The following is a 21,203-nucleotide window of genomic DNA, read 5'->3' as shown; positions in this document are numbered from 1 at the left end:
TCTTAGTACCTTCTAGATTTCGAAGTAGCATAGTGTAAAACTTTCAAGAGCAGGAGTTTTGGGAGGATATGTAAAACTTAAGACATCTGGAAAAAAATTAGCTTAGTATCTTTCAGTATTGACTGGAGCAGCTGAACCTGGAAACATGGAGCATAGTATAGAGGGGAACCCAAGAGGAGACATGTCTGATGGGTTTGGGGTATAAGATGTTTAGTTTAATTGAAGGTGGTATATGTAGGAAGATATTATAAAAAGCGGTTTTGCTAGTTAATAAAGTAGCCTGTCTCTCATTTTGGTTATCTGAAGTATGAGAAAGTTCTTTTAAAAATATTTTTACTATGATGCTGCTAAGAGGGTCTTCATGTACTAAATTAGTTTCCCACATAAAAAATGTAAGCTCTTAGTTGAGCTAGTTCCTCTAGAAGAGTAGTGCAGTGTGCGCTTAAAAATGTAAACTGCTGCTCAGTTTGTCCCAATAGTTACTGTATCTTATTTTTCTTTCACATTAAATAAATTATGTTCTTTTGAGAGGGACATATTACAGTCAATAATTGATTTGAAAATTCTTTGCAGTCACGAAATTGAGCTTGGTTTGACACAAAAAAGAATTTGTTTTCTATAAAACAGTATGCTTTCATAGAAACCTGAATATAGAAATACTGATATTAACTGTTAAAATCAAGATCTAAAGTCTATGAAAGCAAGGAAATTTAAGGTACAAATCCCAATTCTAATGTAATTATAAATGTATTAACCAGTTAATATTTTGCAGACATGATGTGTAATCCATAAAAGTATATGTGGTAAGTGAAGCAATCCAAACCTAAAAATACATGAAAAGATCATTTGAAAGCAATATATTTCACTTGTTTTTTAGAAATTTAGATTAACAGAGAAGAAATGTTTTCCATTGTTCTCTATGAGCAGAGCAGCTTTGGGATTTTGAGCAAGACACTTAAATTTTATGATTCTTTAAAATCCTTTCAGTTCTAAAGTTGTGTAATTATATGAATTTATAATCTTTATTACTTCAGGTTAATCTCTGTAAGCACCATGAAAGTTTTGAGATGGAGTTACAGCATAATTTAGATAGAGATATTAGCATTTTTAATATTGTTTTTGTCTAAAAGCCAAGACCTTTGTGTATTTAGTTTTGTTCCTTTTAAAAAAATTTTTTTGACATAACACCTGTCAATTTTTGCTGTGCAATTTTGATATATAAACAGTTCAGTAAATTTCAAATGTAATCTTGCTAAGAGGACAGTCCATATACCTTTAATCCACATTTATTTTTTCTTGAGGTGTGTCTCTGTTTGCTTTTCCTCTTTGCTGGAGCAAATCATGACTACTTCTTTCATTCAAAATTACTAAATTACTTCAGTATGAATCTCTGAAAAGGACATTTTCTATGATTTGTTTTGTTAGACATCTTTTTAGGCTGTAAGTTAGGAATAAATCTTACATTCTTCTGCTTCAGAGTCAACAGATAAATGATTGCTTATCACATACAAGAAATATATGCAATACTGAGGGAGATGGAAGGCATTCATGGGGAAAGTCCTAAGATATAAACCCTCAGACATCATTTAGTAAGCTATTAAAATCTGCCAGAGAAGAAAATACGTGTTAGGTTGTTTATGTGGCCAAGAATAAAACTTAGACATTTTAAAAACTGAAGGGTTGATGATGAATAAATTCCCACTAAACAGAGTGTATGTTGTTTGCATGATGAAGGTAAGAGAAAACTGAGGCAAGGTGAAAACCACATTACAGTATAGTTGACCCTCAGAGCACAGGTTTGCACTGAGCAGGTCCACTTACAGAGTTTTTTACAGTACAGTTCTGTAAATGTATTTTTCTTATTTTTGTAGTAACATTCTCTCTTTTCTAACTCAATTTATTTTAAGAATACAGTGTATAATACATATGACAGACAAAATACATGGGTTAACCCACTGCTTATGGTACCAGGAATGCTTCCAGTCAACAGTAGGCTATTTGTAGTTAGGTTTTGGGGGAGTCAGAAGTTATTCACAAATTTTTGAATGCGTGTGGAAGTGGGAGTTGCCCCTAACCCTCATGTTGTTCAAAGCCCAGTCATACTTCAGAATAGTCTTCTTGATGAGTTAGTATGTTTTCTAAATAAGCTAACAAAAGGGAACCACATAGCTACTTTGAGATGGTTAGTGTAAGATTGCTCAGCTTTGTAGCAGACTTTGATACTTACTTTTTAGAAATCTCTAACTTCATGGTGTTTGGTCAAGTGTTTTAAATATCTTTTACTTTAGTATTCATTTCCTTTTTTTCCCCCATGCTACTTGGTGAAAGATTTGACTCATTTATTTTATAGGATTTTGTATGTTTTACATCTCATGACTATTGAGATTGAGGTTAAGCAGATTTGACACTATAGATTATGGGTAAAATTTTGTGCTTCACTATTAGTGATGAGTTACAAGACTTTGATTTGAAAGTGTCTCATTGGTAATGTTTCTTAGGACAAAATTGTGAGAACTGTGTTCTGGAGGCTAAAAAAGTGTAGGAACATTTTAAATGCTAAAAGAAATAATTCCTGTAATGGTTCCCTTTTGACATTCAAGGAATGAAGTCTTTGTACTTATCGGTTAAAAATCACTCAGCCATCAGTGGGTGGCACTGTTTCTTCTGGTTTAGAAAAAGAAAGTGCAAGTATTTGTGGTTTTGTGAACCGGTACCTAAAATGTTTCATTAAATAGCTTATTTTTATATTGTCTCACTGAATTGTCTCCCTTCTCCCTCCACATTTTTAAAAAGAAAACGTGGAAGAAAAGTTTTTCTTTTGCCTACTTGCTTCATTATTTCTCCTTTTCCATCTGAGCCATCTATGAGCACACAGCTGTTGGTATTTTCTGGGACAGGTAGAACAGGGCAGGACTTGTTTATATAGGCTAGTTGACAGTGCTTCTAAACAAATTTTGTGATTTCCTCCTTCATTATCTGTCTTATCCCTTTTACTCTTGGGCTGAAAGGGTTGTTCCATTGCTGCTTCTTCATTCCAACCATCCCAGTTTGTGTAGAGGCCCTTTTTTTGTAGGCCTGCTAAAAAGAATCTTGAATGAGATTTTTAATAGACCCCTAATGTCCTTAACTAGGTGTTTAGCTCCAAATGGAATAGGAGACAAAGGAGAATGTCAATTAAAATTTTCTTCCTCAAAAAAGAAAAATAAATAAAAATAAATTTAAAAAAATTTTCTTCCTCAGTACAACTGGTTCTTCTTTGATTTTTGTCTTAAATGCTCTATGCCTTCATTGAGCAATACCTGCTGTGTGCCAAGCTACTTAAGTGCTTTTCATAATTATATGACTAATCAAAGTAATACTTTCATAATTGTTAATTTTCAGGGCTAGAAAGCAAGAAGAATTAATAAAGATCTAACTTTTCCTTAAATCTGTAAATATTATGATATTATGTTTAAGAAATGAGGCTGAAAATTTCAAAATTTACTGAAAGTTGCTTAAAGTAGAAAGGATAGAACCTTTGATTATCTGAATTACACAATTTTCTTACACATGTATTAGAGTAAAGCTGTAAAAGGAAAAGAAGACAATTTTATGGAGCAAAATGGAATTTTACTGTAATGACTGATTCCACCATAATGAAAAACTTCCTTTTGTTTACTTTTGTGACAGTAAGAACCTGTGGTACAGTGTACACAGATGTTCTGTGGTATATATATATATATATATTTTTGTATTGGGAGTGAGTAGGGAGGATTTTATGTTTGGTACGTATACCATAATTTACAATGTGCATATTCAGGTGATAGAATTCTATATAGAGAGATTCTCCGGGAACAGAAGTAGTGCATGAAAAAATTACAACACTTAAAGTAGTTTTGCCATTTTGCTAATGTTATGCTCATGTTATTGTAAAATATGTTGAAAATTAATCTGACATGTTTCTGTTAGCTAGAATGCAACAGGAAGTTACTCATATTAGAGGGCCCATATAAGAGGGCCGAAAGCTGAGGAGGGAGACAAAAGAAAGGGAGGAATGTGTTTTATCTTGCAGAACCAACAGTTCTAGGTGTTTCACTTGAGAGCCCCTTGCTAGGTGCTTCTTGCCTGGTAGCCCTTGCTTGAGCCAGTTTGAGCAGGATTAGAAGTGAGGACCTGGGCAGAAGCCTCCAAAGTTGCGCTAAAGTTACCTTTAGTTCGTTATAACTCTAAGGTCTCCTCCAGTGGGCAGAGTTCTCTTCCAGTTTTTGAACATAAGATGTATGCACCAGCAACAGCATATTGACATGCTAGGTAAGAGCAGTTGAACCTAAGTGCCTTCGTGATCTCCTTGCTCCTGCCCCCTGATCAATTGAATAAAAGTTTCCAGTACTACTAGCCTCACTGCCTGATATTGCTTTGAGAGCTGTTTCCTTATTTGTAACAAAGAACAGGTTCTTTCTTTTCATCACTTCTTGGATTGTGTTGTATTTGATGCACCCCATGCCCTGAACCTCTTAAGTTCAGTTATATTATGCTGTTGGTTTAGGATGGTAGATTATCCCTTACATGTTTTGTTTTGTTTTTTTTTTCAGCTGGTGTCAGATTTCATTTTGTCAGCTTATTTTCTCAGGCTTAATCTTACTTTTTAATTGAGAAACTAGGGAATGGGTTGCTGTTGTTTTCTTTATTGAGTGTGGCATGTAGTGTTAGAGGAGGATGTTGGGAATTAGATAAAAGGCCCTATGACTCTTAGGATTAATGAATGGGACTTGCTCCAAATTATATATACATACAAAGATTATATATTTATGTATGAACAATGTTCAGTTTATATTAGCTGTCTTGCATAGGTATTCATGTAAATAATAGAAGAGAAGTACATGTTATTCTGTTGAGTGTTATACCAAGGAGGGTAAGGCTTCCGGAAGAATTTGTTAGGTGAGATTCTGATTCAAGCAATCTATTGCATCCATATTAGCAGCAGTTTTGATCTCAGGTAGTGTCGGGCAGTTTTCCTTTTTGTTTTTATGAAAAGAAAATTCTGACATTATTGAATTGTTACATAACTTTTGGAGAACAGGATTTACTATAATTGATTCTGAATGTATGGGATAGTATCTACTTGGTATTGTGGTATTAAAAAGTTTAAATAGGATTTGTACAACTAATGTTTATTTCTTTTATTATATTACTATGTAGTTAATTGCTATGTACTGTGTATTAAGAGGCATTAGAACAGAGAAGTTAAAAATCTAAGCTCTGAGCACTTTCATTGATTTCAGTCTGGTCTCTTCCTCTTACTAATTATGCTCTTTACTCTTGGGCAAGTTACTTAACCTTTCTTTACCTCGACTTCTTCATTGTAAAATGGGGATATCTACTTTTTAGATTGTGATGATTAAATAAGGTGATAAAGGTAAAAGGCTGAGAGCATTGCCTAGTGCAGAGTAGGTTCAGTAAATGTCTACTCTTACTCGTTGTAACCTTTGTTAATTTTATCATGTAGTTAATAGTATCTGCATAAATACTTGTTTCCTGAAAATACCTTTTACAAGAGTTCAAGGGACTTCAGATCCACTGATAGAAAACAAATTTTTATATAGACATCCGTCTAAACATTTTGAATGAAATCTGTGTAGAAGTTAATGCGAAACAAGTAGTTTTAAGGAGGAGGGGATGGAGAGGAGGGTTAGAAAGTAATTTGTAAGCAAGAGACTGCTTTAGAGTGAAATAATCTTCTGTTCTTATTTGAAATTGGGGTATGGCACTCCTTAAATTTTATTTACTACATACGTATAAAGCAGGTCTAAAAATTATGGTCAGGGCTAAAGACTTGTTTATTTTGTTGAAATATTTGCTGCAATAAGAAATTATACTTTAGTTTAAAACTTTACTTTTAGGTCTTATATATCATTACTACTCCTTCTTTGCCTCTAAATCTCTTTCTTTTCTTTCACTTTTCTGGCAGACATATTTTGATGATTTATATGTTTGGAAAAGTGTAGGATGCTCTAATTTAAAATTACACAGTAAGTGTAATAAAATTGAAATTGTGGATTTTCCAATTCTAGACATATATTTAACCTCATTTTCTAAGAAAGGACTTACTAAGAAAAATACTGAAGTTCACTATAGTTATAAGTAAAGTTTACAAGTTTTTTGAAGTGTTTCTTTCTTCTGATTAGATTAGAAAATTGGATTAGATTATTGCCTGTTGATGTCAGTATTAGATCCTTAACTGTTTGTGTTACTGCTGCTTGCTGTAAAACAGTGTTGAAACAATTATCACTCCTATATTTTGGCTGTCATGAGACATTAAGATGAAATAACTTGATTTCATTCTCAGAAGTATTCCATGTGTACTTGAGAATATGCTGAAGCTTACTTAATAAGGAGTCACTGTACTTGTTTCAAGCAAGGGCCTACTCCAGCTTTTACTGATCATTTGGTAAAGACAAAGGCCCTTTTAGATTCTGACAATTTATTACTTATTTTAGACAGAGAAATGAGATTAGATACATTGGTACCAAGTTTCTGTGGTTTTTGTTCCACTTACCTAAAAGGTTGACCAAAGCAATATGGACTGAATGACTCAGGTGCAAATTGTGGGATGCCCCATTGCTAAGGAGCTGGTTCTAGACCATAACTAAGTGGTTTTATTTTCTGCAGCTCTCTTTTGAGGGGGATGGGTCAGAAAAGCTTGTATCTCATCAGAACCTGGAAGGTGAGGAGGTGAGCAGGAACACGGCCTGGTAGCAGTTCCTTACAAGCTTTCCATTTCTTGTTTTCCAGGAGGATTGTAATATGTTCTGTTGGTAGTCCTATTAATTGAGTTTCAAGCCTTTGTCTTTGTGGCCTATGTAGATACGTGCAAAGTCACCAGGGGAATTTGGCAAAGCTCTTACCCTACACCTGTAAGCACAGGCCATTAAAATTTTTGAATTAGGGATCTCTGGATGGCTCAGCGGTTGAGCATCTGCCTTTGGCCCAGGGCGTGATCCTGGAGTCCCAGGATCGAGTCCCACATCGGGCTCCCTGCATGGAGCCTGCTTCTCCCTCTGCCTGTGTCTCTGCCTCTCTTTCTATCTCTCTCTCTCTCTCTCTGTGTCTCGCATGAATAAATAAATAAAATCTTAAAAAAATTTTTTTTTGAATTAAAATAATAGAAATTTTTTTTCATGGAAGTTTTCTTATATTTACAGAATTGCATTTCTGCCTGGTTTCTAATCTTGCTATAAATCTAGTGTTTAGTGGAAATGATATACTTTTATGTGGAATAAGAAAAACCATTCTGAAGTATGTTAATGATAACTAGTCATTTATATATGTACTTTCATCTCGTTTTTATTTAAATTAAATGGCCCTGTAGACTCAGCTGCATTGCTCTTAGACCTTCTCTGAAACAAAACAAAACAAAATGGCTCTGCGTTAACCTGGGTGGCAGAGGCCGACTGCATCCCATTATGAAAGTCAGGTTTGTAAGTAGCAGTACATATTAGGAAAGCAGGCTGACAAGCATTGTGGTCTGTACTTCCCCGCTTTAAAATGCCCTGAAACCATCGTGGATAGAACTGGCAGGACACAGAAATTTCGTTCTTTTGTATTTCTTAGTATATTGTTTTATGTGTGTTACACTCAGTGACAGTCTGTCTTTATCTTAAAAACTGAGTGTTGCAACATATCAGTGGAAGAAAAAAGGAATAAATGGAAATGTCAGACTGCAGTGCAGGCATTAGACTAAGTACTGTTTCAAGCACAACGAATATTTTAGGTGTGTATATGTGTGTACACTGCAGCAGCCAACAACTGGTCCCTAATACTGTTCGTTTTGCCTTAAAAAGTTTGAAATGTGATAAATGATTTAATTATTTCACATCCCCTTGAAAAGGAGACTAAAACTGAAATTAAAAGGTGACATAAAAAATGAAATGTATTACTATGTAGATCTGATTACTGAAATCTATTTTTTTTTTTTTTTTGTGAACAAATTTGTTGATATTTCTTTGCAGTTAGCTTCTGGAATTTATAATTTTGCCTGCTCTCTGTGGAATCACCATACAGACACATTCCTTCAACAAGTTTCTTCTGGCAATGAAGCTGCAGTTCTAAGTTCACTAGAACGAACTCTGCTGTCATTGAAAGGTACTATTAAACTTGATTTGTTCATTTTGCAAATGACATACCTTGGAAGAGTCAACAAATAGTTCCTCTGTTGGATTATCTGCTCCTCCTTGCCCTTGGAGAATATGTGGTTAGTCTCTCCCTCAGAGATGAGGCCTTATTTGTGGTTTTTTTCTTTTGTGAGAATAGCTTTTCCTCTAATTTGTAAAGGTGTGGGATAGATCTGTTAATAGTCACATTGCTGGGGTCCCAGGGCTCTGAATACGTTCTTTCAAATACTTCTACTTTTTTTTTTTTTTTTTTTTTTTTTTTTGCTTCTACGTTACACTTCCCTTTCTAGGCTCCTACTCTTATTGCTGTGCTAACTTCCCTAAACTTCGGTCCTCAAGTGTTAGTGAGCTCTGTCTCCCAGTTTTCCGTAAGAACTCAGTTTCTGTCCTTCTTGTTTGTACCTCAGCCTCACTTGGATTTTAGAAGGTGCTGGATGGTGTACCATCTTGGCCTCTGGGTTCATATGCTTTGCTTGTATGTATTGCCTTAGCCCAAATCTGTTTTATCTTTCCTGAGCTTTTTATCTTGATGAACATAATCTCAGGTTCCTTTCCGTTATAAAATGCTCTTTGTCTTCCAGTCTCTCCCTTCTTCTCGTGCTTAGGCTCTTTTTAGTTTGTGTTTATTAGTTTGATCTCAGGCAGCTTTTAGCTCTCTTACTGTGGCTTATTTTGCATCCTTTGGCTTAAATAAGCCCTTTTGTCATACTCCCCTTAGTACCTTAGGATGCTGATGTACCCTTTGCATACTCTCAAGCATCACTTGCATTCATCAGACAGTGGATGCGCAGACTTCAAAAGGTCAGCACATTTTGGTGAACCTTGTAAACAAAAGCGTGAATAATTTCAAGGAACTGTTGTCAAATAAAATTAATTGCTGGTTGGTTATATAGGTGGTTCTCTGTTATGGCATGGTTGATTGGTTATATAGGTGAGTGGAGATGGTTTTGTCAACATCCTTGAGGAAGAAATTAAAAGGATTTAGAGGGAAACATTTATCCAGAAAGAATTAGAGAAAGTGGTGTAAGGTTATGATACAAAACTTATGTAAGTTCTGTATTTAACGATCAAGGAATATTCCTGAGTACTTTTGATTGGGGTTTTCTTATCTTACCGATTTCAAAGAGTAACTCCTGACAGAAAGGATGCAACTCTACTGTATATTAGCCTGCTTTTAGCCTTTCAGTACTTCCCTGTCTCAGGGTCGTAGCATTTCTAAGATATCTTGACTTGGAAAAATCCTATAGCATTTCCCTTTAAAATATTTGTTCTGCCCAGCTGTTAAATTTCTATGATTTGAGCAATACTTAAGATTACAGTTTTTGTTATATGTAATCTGAGCTTATACCTTTGTGCATTTAGTATCTTTTAAACGTGTGTGTGTTTGTGTGTGTGTATGTATTCACCATTTAAATAAATTCATGGTTAGATATTTGACATTGGGTTGACAGACATAATAAAATCACACAAATACATCAGAAATGACATGTGACAGTGATCTTACAATATTATGGTAACTGACATGTGGTCAGAAAAGACTTCACTGAGAAAGTGATGTTTGAACCAGATTTATTGTAGGAAGAGTGGAAGTTAACCAAGTGATGAAGGGCAAAACAAAGGACACTCTTGGTGATGTAGAGCAAGTACTTTTGTGTGAACAAATGAATTTATTAACCATAGTTTATAGAGGAGGAATGTGAGATCTAGAAAAGTTGTTCAAAATAATACAGTTGTAGATGTTGGTGCTAGGATTTAAATCTAGGTCTGACTTCCAGTTGTTTATCCTGCTTGGTCTCCCTGTGTATAATATAGCGGTTATACATTAAATGTGATGTTTATACTTGAGCACTATAATCTATTTCAGATTTAGAAATAGTTTAGCTTTTATATCCTTTTTAGGAGATACTGTATTTTCATTAATGTAGCCTAAAACTAAATGAAGCTTTTTGGTCACTGTTGAGACATATTTCAAGGTTATAGAATAGAGGTAGTAATTTTCTCAGTTTCAAACTAGGGATTATTGCATATGAGAAGTACTAACAATTATAGAATTTAAATTTTGCAAAATGGTCTTAGAAACATAAGTAGTTAAGATATCTGAGAGGAACACAGTTTTTGAGTCCCAAGAACTTGGCTATCATTCCATCTTTCCCACGGGAAACAAACCAATGACCAGGGATTACCTTTCTTTACTATTATATGAAAGGATGAAGTTAGAGTAACCCCCAGTTGATGAAGCTTTTGTGATTCTGAGTCTTTGTTATGATTATGATTTTAATAGGATAAAGTATACGAGGCAATTAGATGCAATAAAGCTCAATTTTACTTTTCAGTGCTGCGTAAATTAACTGTTAATGGATTTGTGGAACCTCATAAGAATATGGAGGTGATGGTAAGTGAAAGAAGTTACTGAGTCCTTTATGGCTTTGCGAACTTGCTTGGTATTTTCCTGAATGTTTTAAAGCTTCTTCTTTTTGCTTGGCATTCTTTTACAAGTTTGTATTGAGTGAGCTTTTACTATTTTGTTTATGTTATACTTTAGACTTACGGCCTTTTTTTAGTATATCAAAGCAGCTCCTTTGTGAAGGGTAGGAAATAAGCCTAGGACAGTTCTCAAGTGCCATGGTACATTGAGAGCTTTATATTTATAATTTGAATTTGGGTAAGCTTCTTGAATTTGAATGCTCTTAAAACATTTCTAGGTCCATTGTGGATAGTTAATTATACCCTTGATATTTCCCTTTGTCTGTTTTTTATATTTAAAATGAAATTTTTTCTTCAATCATAACATTTATGTGTGCTCTTTGTAAGTCATTTGAAAATATATATATACAATATATACAAGAAGGGAAAACTCTGTTGATAAGCCCAACATTTGTGGTGTATATTCATTGTATGGCACCATTTACTTTTTCTGTGTAGAATATATAGCTGTATATATCTAATCCTGAAACAAAATGAGATTGTGTTATATATTTACTCGGATCTATGTTAGTTTTCATAGTAAGTTAAAGTCAGCTAAAATGCTGCTTTCTGTAGATTGCTTTGGGGGTGTTGAACAGGAATTGTGAAAAAAGTACATCTAGTTGGGTCTTAAGAGTTTGCCTTACCAGAGCTGACCAGAGTTACTCTTGTTTTAAATCTTCAGTATATTTTGTCTATCTGTAAGATTTTGATTGCAAAAACGATTCTACTGTTAAAAGAATTTAAAAGCTGGTAATAGGGCAGCCCGGGTGGCTCAGCGGTTTAGCGCTGCCTGCAGCCCAGGGTGTGATCCTGGAAACCGGGATCTAGTCCTATGTCAGGCTCCCTGCATGGAGCTTGCTTCTCCCTCAGCCTGTGTCTCTGCGCGCCTCTCTCTCTCTCTCTCTCTCTGTCTGTCTCTTTCTCTCTCTCTGTGTCTCTCATGAATAAATAAATAAATAAAATAAAATAAAAGCTGGTATATACATCATTATAGCATGATTGGCTATTTTCTATAAAAGTGTTATATGCTTAGTTTTTGAAAAGTTAAAAAACAGAAGGAAAGGAAATAGTCGTTTGAAAACTTGCTATCAAAGATACTGCTAAAATTTGTAAGTATACTTTAAGAGATTTTATGCATAGTCTTTCAGATATACTTTTCTCTCTTCCTCAGTTTTATGTAATTGAGACCCATATGCTGTTTGTTTGCTTACTTTTTCTTAAACTTAGTATGTCATTTTTCTCATGGGTGTTTTTCTCATGCCAGTAGTATGTTTTTAATGATTTTGTGGTAAATACTTGTGATTACTGTCAGTGAGCTAATTTTTAAAAAGGGATAACATTAATATAGGATTCTTGTAATTTCCTTGCCAGTTATCCATTGATGGATATATAGGTTGTTTATAGTTTTTAATTGTTGGTCAGTGATGTTGGAATGAACATTTGGAGATACATATCTATATATCATTGTGTACTTTTCTGATGCACTCTTCAGGCTAACTTACTAGAAGTGAAAATAGTTGATTCAAGCATAAGCACGTTGATAGCATTGATTGGTATTACCAAATTGCCAAAATATGCATAAAAAACAGCCATAATTTTAATGCTGATATATTTTAAATATATATATATATATATATATATATTTTTGCCATACTGCCAAAAAACCTTTCCAGAAACCAATTTGACAGCTTCTCCTGAATTTCCTGCACTGGAATGCATTAAATTGCATAAAAGCAGAGACTGTTTCATTCACTGTCCATCCCAGAGCTTGGAATAGTCTCTGCCAATGTTAAATGTTCAATAGTTATTTGTAAAATGAATGAATATGGGATAGAGTAAAATCCGGTCAGAAGGCTCAGTAATTATCTGCAATATGATTCTGAATATCATAAAATTATTTTAAATAAAATATGGATTATGTTCATCAGTTTTTTTGTTTTTTAGTAAAAATAAATTGATTTAAATCACATTCCTATAAATTGGAATAGTGGTTTTCAGTGGAAACTATCAATGTTCTGTGAGTTTTTGGCTTTCCCTTGAGAGTCTTTCTTCTGTCTACTGAAACTGTATGTCAGCTTTTACTTAGTTAGAAATGCTGTATTATAGCAGTTAAAGTATATTGACTTGTTTGAAACAAAATAGAACTTTAACAAGTTATTGTGGTTTTTCAAGTAACAATCTTAAAAATAACATGGAACTTAAAAAGATACTTTAGAAGCTCTGTATGATAATGGTGTTTCTGGAGGCAGATAGATTTGGATTTGAATCTTGACTTGGCCTTTTCCTGATAGAATGGCCTCCAGCTATTTACTTATCTACTCTGACACTTCCTTTTTTTTTTTTTTGGTTATATGAAGATGAAATGATAGTATCTACCTCTTTGGATCTTATGAGGATTAAGAGGGATAATGATTTTGGTAAATAGTTCAGCTAATTAAAGTGCTCTTTAAATGACTACTTAATGGGTAATTTGAGTTTTTGTGTTATATAATATGAATCATAAACTTTTACTTCGTTTATTTGGACTGCTGATTATAGACTATCTATAATTTTATAAATTCCTGATTCTCTTGATCAGCTTACTAAATTGATGACTCATAATTTTGTACTTTCTTCAGAGAACCCCCAATTGATAAACTAATTTTATTTAAAAGAAATAGAGTGAAATTCTATGTTGTCAATACTTTCAGGGACCGTTGGACTACTGTATCAATGTAAAATATATATGGGATCTCAATGATCTTATTCTTCCCATAGTGAAACATTTTGCTCATCATCTTAGAAATCACTTTTTTGTTACTTATCATTACTTTTCAATTATTCTCATCTGTGGTTAAAAAGACTGAAATACAGTGAAAGTGGAAGAATGATGGAATTGCCAAATGATGAAGCAGTGAAATTAATGGTCATCTTGCAGTTTTCTTAATGTGTTGTGCACTGTATCCCATCATCTTTAAGGAGGCATAAAAGAAGACTGGGAGCACTGTCTTTCTTTTCTACTTTCACCTTTTGTTTAACACACTGAGAATTCAAAATTCTTCATTTTCTGACCAAAATGACAGAGAAGAAAGTCGAAAAGAGGAAAAGGTTTCATGATTTTTACATGAATCAGAAGATGGATGCTCTCGGACAGAGAGCAGCATTCTAGGCCCTAATGATGATGGTGAAATTGTCTAAGTGAAATCTTTTTCTGAGCCATCATCATCATCAGATGGTGATATCCTAGTTGATTTATCTCAAACTCAAGAATGGAGGAGGGGACAACACGTTGCTAAGGACAAAGAGCAAATAATGCTCTATTCTAGTAAAGGCCTTCAGCTTGTAGTTCTTTTGTGACAAAAACCCGGACCATCCTATTTGTTGAAAAAACATGTGACATAATTGGTACCATTTATTCATATATTGAGTACTTAGAGCAATAAACACCGTGAAGTTCTGGCCCTCGAGGTTACATTTTAGTGGGAGGAGACAAATAATAGACAAACAGTATGTCAGGGGACTATAGAAGCTGTGAAGAGAAAAGAGATTCTTTAGGGAAATAAAATGCTTAATAAATAATGTTTTATTTATTGCAAAGTGTTTTAGGTAACTGAAATAAGATGTTGAAGAGATGAAATACTATATTTTCTTTTTTTTTTTAAATTTTTTTGAAAATTTAATTAATTAATTAATTAATTAATTAACGATAGTCATACAGAGAGAGAGAGAGAGAGGCAGAGACACAGGCAGAGGGAGAAGCAGGCTCCATGCACCGGGAGCCTGACGTGGGATTCGATCCCGGGTCTCCAGGATCACGCCCTGGGCCAAAGGCAGGCGCCAAACCGCTGCGCCACCCAGGGATCCCGAAATACTATATTTTCTTATGGAAGATTTGTTAATAGAGTATTTTTTATCTCAATTTAACTTTTTAAAATGATGTGATAGATACATTGTAGTATTTTTGGAAAAGTATAAGGGAGATGTTTACAACAACAAATTGAGACATTAAAAAAATTCTTTTCTAGGGTTTTTTACATGGAATATTTGACCGTCTGAAACAATTTCTGGAATGCAGTAAGTACTCCTTTGACGGTAGATTTTACTTGTAGAATCCTTATTCATAGCTTGTGCTTTCTGCACTTGTGTATCTGGTGAGACTAAGATCTTGGATCTTGATGTCTAATCCTCTGAGGTTGAATTGGGAGCTCAGCTTTGTCTTCATATACCCATCTTGTTCTGAGTAGTATTGCTGAAACTTTTTAAAAATCTGTTTTGTATCCATTCCTTTATAGATACTTTTACTGCTACTGCTTTTTTTCATGTATACATCCACAATTGTCATGTATTTAATACTCATTAAATGTAGCTCCTGTGCCACATACTTTGTATAGATTCTGTTTTTTTTTAGTTGATTTTACATATAGGTGTGATATAAATTACTTTAAATGGTACTTTAATTTTATAAATCTCTTGTATATTAATTTTTACTGGCTTATCTTTAGAACTGTCTCTCATCTACACACAAGAGAATTTAGCATTCATATTTGTGTTATACTGGTAGTCTCTTAGTTACCCTTTTCCCTGTGATTGTAAGCACCTTTGCTCAGGATACACACATTTAGAAACACAAAATAGCACACATTTGCTTGCATGCACATATACATATGTGTACATCCTGTACATGTGTGTGTATTTGGGGATTTACTAGGCCGAGAAGATATTTTAGTGTACTCACTTTTAGGGAGTTGTTGATTATTTTATGTCAGTCATTTTCAGCTTAGTAAAAACATTGCTGAGTCTTTTACCAGGCACTGTTCTGGGTACTGTGCATGCAAAGATGAATAAGACAAGTTATATAAAGTGGCTTGTTTTTATAAAAATGGTCATTTTCTCTGGTTACCCTGTGAAGAAGCATAGGGAAGAATAGGGGTCCTCCCAAGAGAGGAGAATGACATAAATGAGATGAATAGGAAGAGTATGATTATAGAGAACAGTTGATGGGCTGGTAGACACTTTCTGAATATGCAGAATTAATTATGCCAGAGAAATTATCTGAAGAAAACTGTCAGTGAAAAATAACGAACATGTTACTTATTGAATGCTTTGTTTTTACTTACTTTACTTGTAAATTTTAGTTATAGCTAATTTATATTTTGAAAGTGTTATTGGTAATTCATGGATAAAATTGCTACTACTCTTTAACATGTTTAGGATTAATTTTTTGAAACATGGTACTGGGGATTACTGTGTCTGTTAACTGTTAAACTTACTGTTTTTTAAAAATCTTTGATTAATTTTTTAGAGTTGGAAAAGCACAGTAATGGATTTATAATAGAAAACATGGAAGAATGTATCTGGTAGTATTTTTGTAAAAAGTTTTGTCATTGTTTTGATTGTGAATTTCTGGTGTATTATAAACTTATACTAATATTTGAATCGTATTTTTAACAGGTAGAAATATAGGTACAGATAATGTATGTAGAGATAGACTAGAAAAGACCATCATACTTTTTACTAAAGTGGTAAGTTTTCTTTTTATCTTAAATATGTTTCTTAAATAAAATACACATACTCAGATTTAATAAGGAAAATGATGTAAGCATATATTTGCGTGAAGTAATTTTCTGACTTTATAGCAAGCTAAAAAAACCAGTATTTTGAAGTATTTAGCATGCATATAATAATTAAATTTATATGCCATATAGCTGAGTCACTTTGATGTAAAAAAAAAATTCTAATAAATATCAGAGATGTTGATTCCTCTGAAGCTTCTTATTCTCAAGCCTAGTGGATAAAAGCAGACATAAAGAAGGTGCCAGTGCAGCTAAGCAGGAGCTAGATCATACAATACAGACAGTATAATATCAGGAAGTCCCTGTATTCCAAATGACAGATTATCATCATCAGTATCAAACATCTTCTGAATAGAATTATATGAGTGCCATGCGCTAGGCAATGTGCATACATTTCTGATAAAACTTAAGTTTTATAGAAACCGATTCTGATGAAATTTTGGCCTGGAGCTGGTTAGGAGAAATACTTATTGTTGGGAAGACTTGGTTTGAGGACTGCATTGCACTAAAACAGGTTATTTGAAGACAGGTAGCGGTACCTAAATCAGTAGCCTATTTTCCCTTTTTTTCCTGAAGCTTCATTAATAAGATAAACATTGTCCGTTCCCCAGGAGGGGAGAAAAGGAGTAGAAATGAGCTGTTCTTATTTCTGTGGTTAAGTAGCAGTTATCTTTAGTTTCATTTCTCCTCATTTCTCACATTTATAGTTTAAATAACCTCCACAGCAAAAGCCACCCAATCTTCCAAGATCCAGCAGAAAATGGACTTAAATTTTTTTTTTAATTTTTTATTTATTTATGATAGTCAGAGAGAGAGAGAGAGAGGGGCAGAGACACAGGCAGAGGGAGAAACAGGCTCCATGCACCGGGAGCCCGATGTGGGACTCGATCCCGGATCTCCAGGATCGCGCCCTGGGCCAAAGGCAGGCTCCAAACCGCTGCGCCATCCAGGGATCCCTGGACTTAAATTTTTTAAGTTAAAAACAAAAAAAACCCCACAAAGTAAAATGACATGATGTGGTTAGTCACTGGAGGTGTGCAGTGTTCATAAATAATTTCATTTATGAAATTCATATTTATAATATCTGACTGTATGAAGGCTTTAAAAATTGGAATATTTCAACATACCTCCAAATAGAATTGAGTAACTTTGAGTCCCCTAGAGGTCATCAATTAGCTTCTGTATTTGCCAACATATGTTGAAGGTTAGCTCTGTTTTATCTGTATGGTTCCTCTCCCTCCCCTCCTTGCTGGTTTTTTAAAAGCAAATCTCAGCTATCTTATTAGTATTATCTGTAAATATTTGAATATATGTCTTTAAGTGTTAAGGGGTTTAAAAAAAAACAATCTAAAACATTTAAAAAGTAGGAATGACTTTTTATTCTCATTTAACTCTTTAGCCAATTTTTAGCTTTTCTTAGATTTTTATAGTTGGTTTGTTTTAATCAGGATTCAGTAGTGTCCGTTCTCTGTGCATTTTTTTTCCATTGCTATTTATTTGTTGAGATAATTGATAATTTCCTCCTAGGTTTTTTTTTTTTTTTCTGTTTTGCATTTGTCTGCATTCTGATGTGTTACTTACCATGTTCCTTTGTCTCTATGCCCTTCTTCTTCCCATATTTCTTATAAATTTATAGTTAGATATAGAGACTGGATCATACTCTTTTGCAGAGGAGGGCAAGGATGGCAAGAATACTTACTGTGTTTTTCATATTGCATCACATCAGGAGATATATTGTCTGCTTGTCCACAATGCTGAGGGAGTGCTATCCATTTTATTTTATTTTTTTAAAGATTTTATTTATTTATTCATGAAAGAAAGAGAGAGAGAGAGAGAGAAGAGAGAGAGAGAAAGGCAGAGACACAGGCAGAGAGAAATGCAGGCTCCAGGCTCCATGCTGGGAGCCTGATGTGGCACTCGATCTCGGGACTCCAGGATCACGCCCTGGCCAAAGGCAGGTGTTAAACCGCTGAGCCACCCAGGGATCCTGAGAGCTATCCATTTTAAAGGTCCTTAGCAGCCTTTCCCTATTGACTATTTTAGAAGCTCTTGATGTGTTGATAAGGGATTACAGATTGATGGCATTCTGTTATTTTGTTTGTATTTATTAGCCAGAATTCTTTTGTAAAGATGAAATCTCTTCCATCAACTGTTTGATACTTGAAATGTAGTTCATGCTGGAAAGGCAGGACAATTTTTTCACTTTTTGCTTTTATTTATTTGAAGTCCTGTTTTTTGTATACTTTAGACTTTTTGTTTCATATTTATCCATTGTTAATGAATTAAGTATGAAGTGGGTCTATTTTGGACCCCATACCAGAAATAATAGAATTTCTTGTCAGGAGATAGAATCTGACATAATCCACATTATATGATGTATCCCAAGAAAGCAGTTACATGTGTATTACATGTAGAACTACATATATGTGGACTCCCCACCAAGGTTCAGATCTTGCCAGATGTATATTAGCAAAGTTATAAAATGTACTTGTGGATGATTACATTCCTGTATGGATTGGTGAAAATGCATTTTAATTTTCTTCTTTATAGCTTTTGGACTTCTTGGATCAGCATCCCTTTTCATTTACTCCTCTAATTCAGAGATCACTGGAATTTTCTGTAAGCTATGTATTTACAGAAGTTGGTGAAGGTGTTACATTCGAGCGATTCATTGTTCAGTGCATGAATCTTATTAAGATGATTGTTAAAAATTATGCTTATAAACCATCGAAAAATTTTGAAGGTAATGCCTTACTGGCATTTTTTTCCCATTATTTCTTTTTTTCCTTTTATTATTTCAAATGTGAAGTAATTGCTATATTTCTGTATTTGAAATTCATTTATTTAAGTGTGATAAATACAATGTTGCTTAGACATGAAATAGAGATAAGGATTAGAGGCTTTAGTATGTGAGTGCCAGCTTTAAAAGCCATATAAATGCATTTAGTAAAATATCTTTTGTAGCATAATGAAAGATCAATGGAAGCCTGGGGACTTAAAGAACTAAGTACTTCAACAACCACTGCAGTTCATGTTATAAGCTGTATTTATTTGTACAATGAACATTTTTCTCTAATTTAGTGAGGTTACTTCTACACATTGGAATTCATTTGTATGCATGTATACCAAGATGAGTGAAGAATTCTTGTAGAAGAGAGAAATACATTTGTATCTGAGTCATTACAATACGGTGTGATAATAGAGCATAGGAATGTGTAGACTGTAGTGGGAGGACAGCCGCAAGACTGGTGTGTGTGTGTGTGGTGTGAATAAAGAAGTGTCTTTGAAACTTGCCCTTAAAAGTGAAAATTTATATAAATCACTTTATCTTTCCCCCCAAGAGTATATTTTTAAATTCATTTAAGTTAAATAATCCAACTGTGGTAGAATGTTTGTGTGATTAACTTGAAAAATTTATTTTTCTAGATAGCAGCCCTGAAACTCTAGAAGCTCATAAGATTAAAATGGCATTCTTCACATATCCCACTTTGACAGAGATATGTAGAAGATTAGTCTCTCATTATTTTCTATTAACTGAAGAAGAACTGACAATGTGGGAAGAAGACCCAGAAGGCTTTAGTAAGAATCCATTTTTCTTTTTCTTTTTTTTTTTTTAAGATTTTATTTATTCATGGGAGACACAGAGAGAGGCAGAGACACAGGCAGAGGGAGAAGCAGGCTCCCTGTAGGGTGCCTGATGCGGGACTCGATCCCAGGACCGGGGGAATCACAACCTGAGCCGAAGGCAGACACTGAGCCGCTGACCCACCCAGGTGCCCAGTAAGAATCCATTTTTCAATTTTTGTGTAGTTTTCCTCCCCCTTCTCTAAATACGAGTTTTTTAGAACGATATGCATAACAACATTATATTTTAATAGAACACTTTTGATCTGAGAGTCTTGGCTTTTAAAAATTAATGTGTCCTCTTTGTTATCTGTTAGAACAAATTGAGAAGCTGAAAATGAATGATTTTTTTCAAATATGTAAAGTTTTCTCAAGAAAGAGGCTTTTTAAGATTTTAGATGTTCCTATGGACATACCATATAGTTTAAAACAAAAATAAAAATAAACTGTCTCTATTATCAGGTTAGTTTGTACTTTGTGATTAATATCTTGTTTTTTATTTGTAGAAATTTTTACTTCAAAAAGAAATGTGGAAAATTTCGGTTTTCTGAATAGGTCACCTTTATTTATTTATTATTATTTTTAAAAGACTTTATTTATTTATTCATGAGAGACACAGAGAGAGAGGCAGAGACACAGGTAGAGGGAGAAGCAGGCTCCATGCAAGGAGCCCGACATGGGACTCGATCCTGGGTTTCCAGTATCATGCCCTGGGCTGAAGGCAGCGCTAAACTGCAGAGCCACCCGGGCTGCCCCGAGTAGATCATCTTTAAATTTTAATTTAAAATAAATTTTTTGATGATTTAATTATTTTTACAGGAGATCTTTTTTGTTTGAATTTTAGTAATAGAATACAAGTATTAGGGTCCTTGCTACAAAAAATCAAGATATCATTTGTCTAATAAAGTACCTGTGTGTGATGTACTTTCACCCTGGTGAATCATAGACCAAGTTTTAGCTTTTGACTGGGTGGTTTTGCATAGTTCTCTTCTATATTTCCTTATATTTTAAGAATGCCTGAAACATTTTGGAAGACTTCTCCCATTTTTTATTATTTAAAAATAATTTTAGTTCATTTAGAAAATATAACATTACACTGTATCCTTTTTCTGTTTTTGCTTTTTCTCTTAGCCAAAGTTTTATGTTTTATATTACTTTCTTTATGCAGTATATAGAGTAGTATAATATGAAATATGAATTCCTAGGTTTATAAAGGTCCCTAAAGTATTTTACATTTTTAAAATCTTACTTTAAATATGGAAAATTTTGGAAAATGTGACTAATTATTTAATCTTATAAACCATTGTTATATTGGAATGAAATAATCTCAGGATTATAGTTATATTTCAGTGCTTACTATGTGCAGTCAGATGATACCAGATATTCTGGAAGTGACAAACACTTTGAGCAT

The 21,203-nt window shown here is 33.9% G+C and overlaps 1 protein-coding gene across 2 annotated transcripts in view; it reads left to right on the top strand.

The window, feature by feature from the left end:
• Window positions 1-21,203, top strand: part of IPO11 (importin 11) — a 198,179-nt gene that overhangs the window by 40,058 nt on the left and 136,918 nt on the right. For both annotated transcript variants that reach the window (XM_055332731.1, XM_055332732.1), the window contains exons 6-11: window positions 7,989-8,121; window positions 10,484-10,542; window positions 14,621-14,669; window positions 16,047-16,117; window positions 18,719-18,911; window positions 19,595-19,747. In XM_055332731.1, coding sequence (XP_055188706.1) covers window positions 7,989-8,121; window positions 10,484-10,542; window positions 14,621-14,669; window positions 16,047-16,117; window positions 18,719-18,911; window positions 19,595-19,747 — 658 coding nt within the window. The remainder of the gene's footprint in view (window positions 1-7,988; window positions 8,122-10,483; window positions 10,543-14,620; window positions 14,670-16,046; window positions 16,118-18,718; window positions 18,912-19,594; window positions 19,748-21,203) is intronic.

This window comes from Nyctereutes procyonoides, unplaced genomic scaffold, assembly GCF_905146905.1.
Source record: "Nyctereutes procyonoides isolate TBG_1078 unplaced genomic scaffold, NYPRO_anot_genome, whole genome shotgun sequence".
In the NCBI taxonomy this organism is placed as follows: Eukaryota; Metazoa; Chordata; class Mammalia; order Carnivora; family Canidae; genus Nyctereutes; species Nyctereutes procyonoides.
The sequence above is the reverse complement of the archived record's forward strand: the minus strand, read 5'-3'. Positions and strand labels throughout refer to the sequence as shown.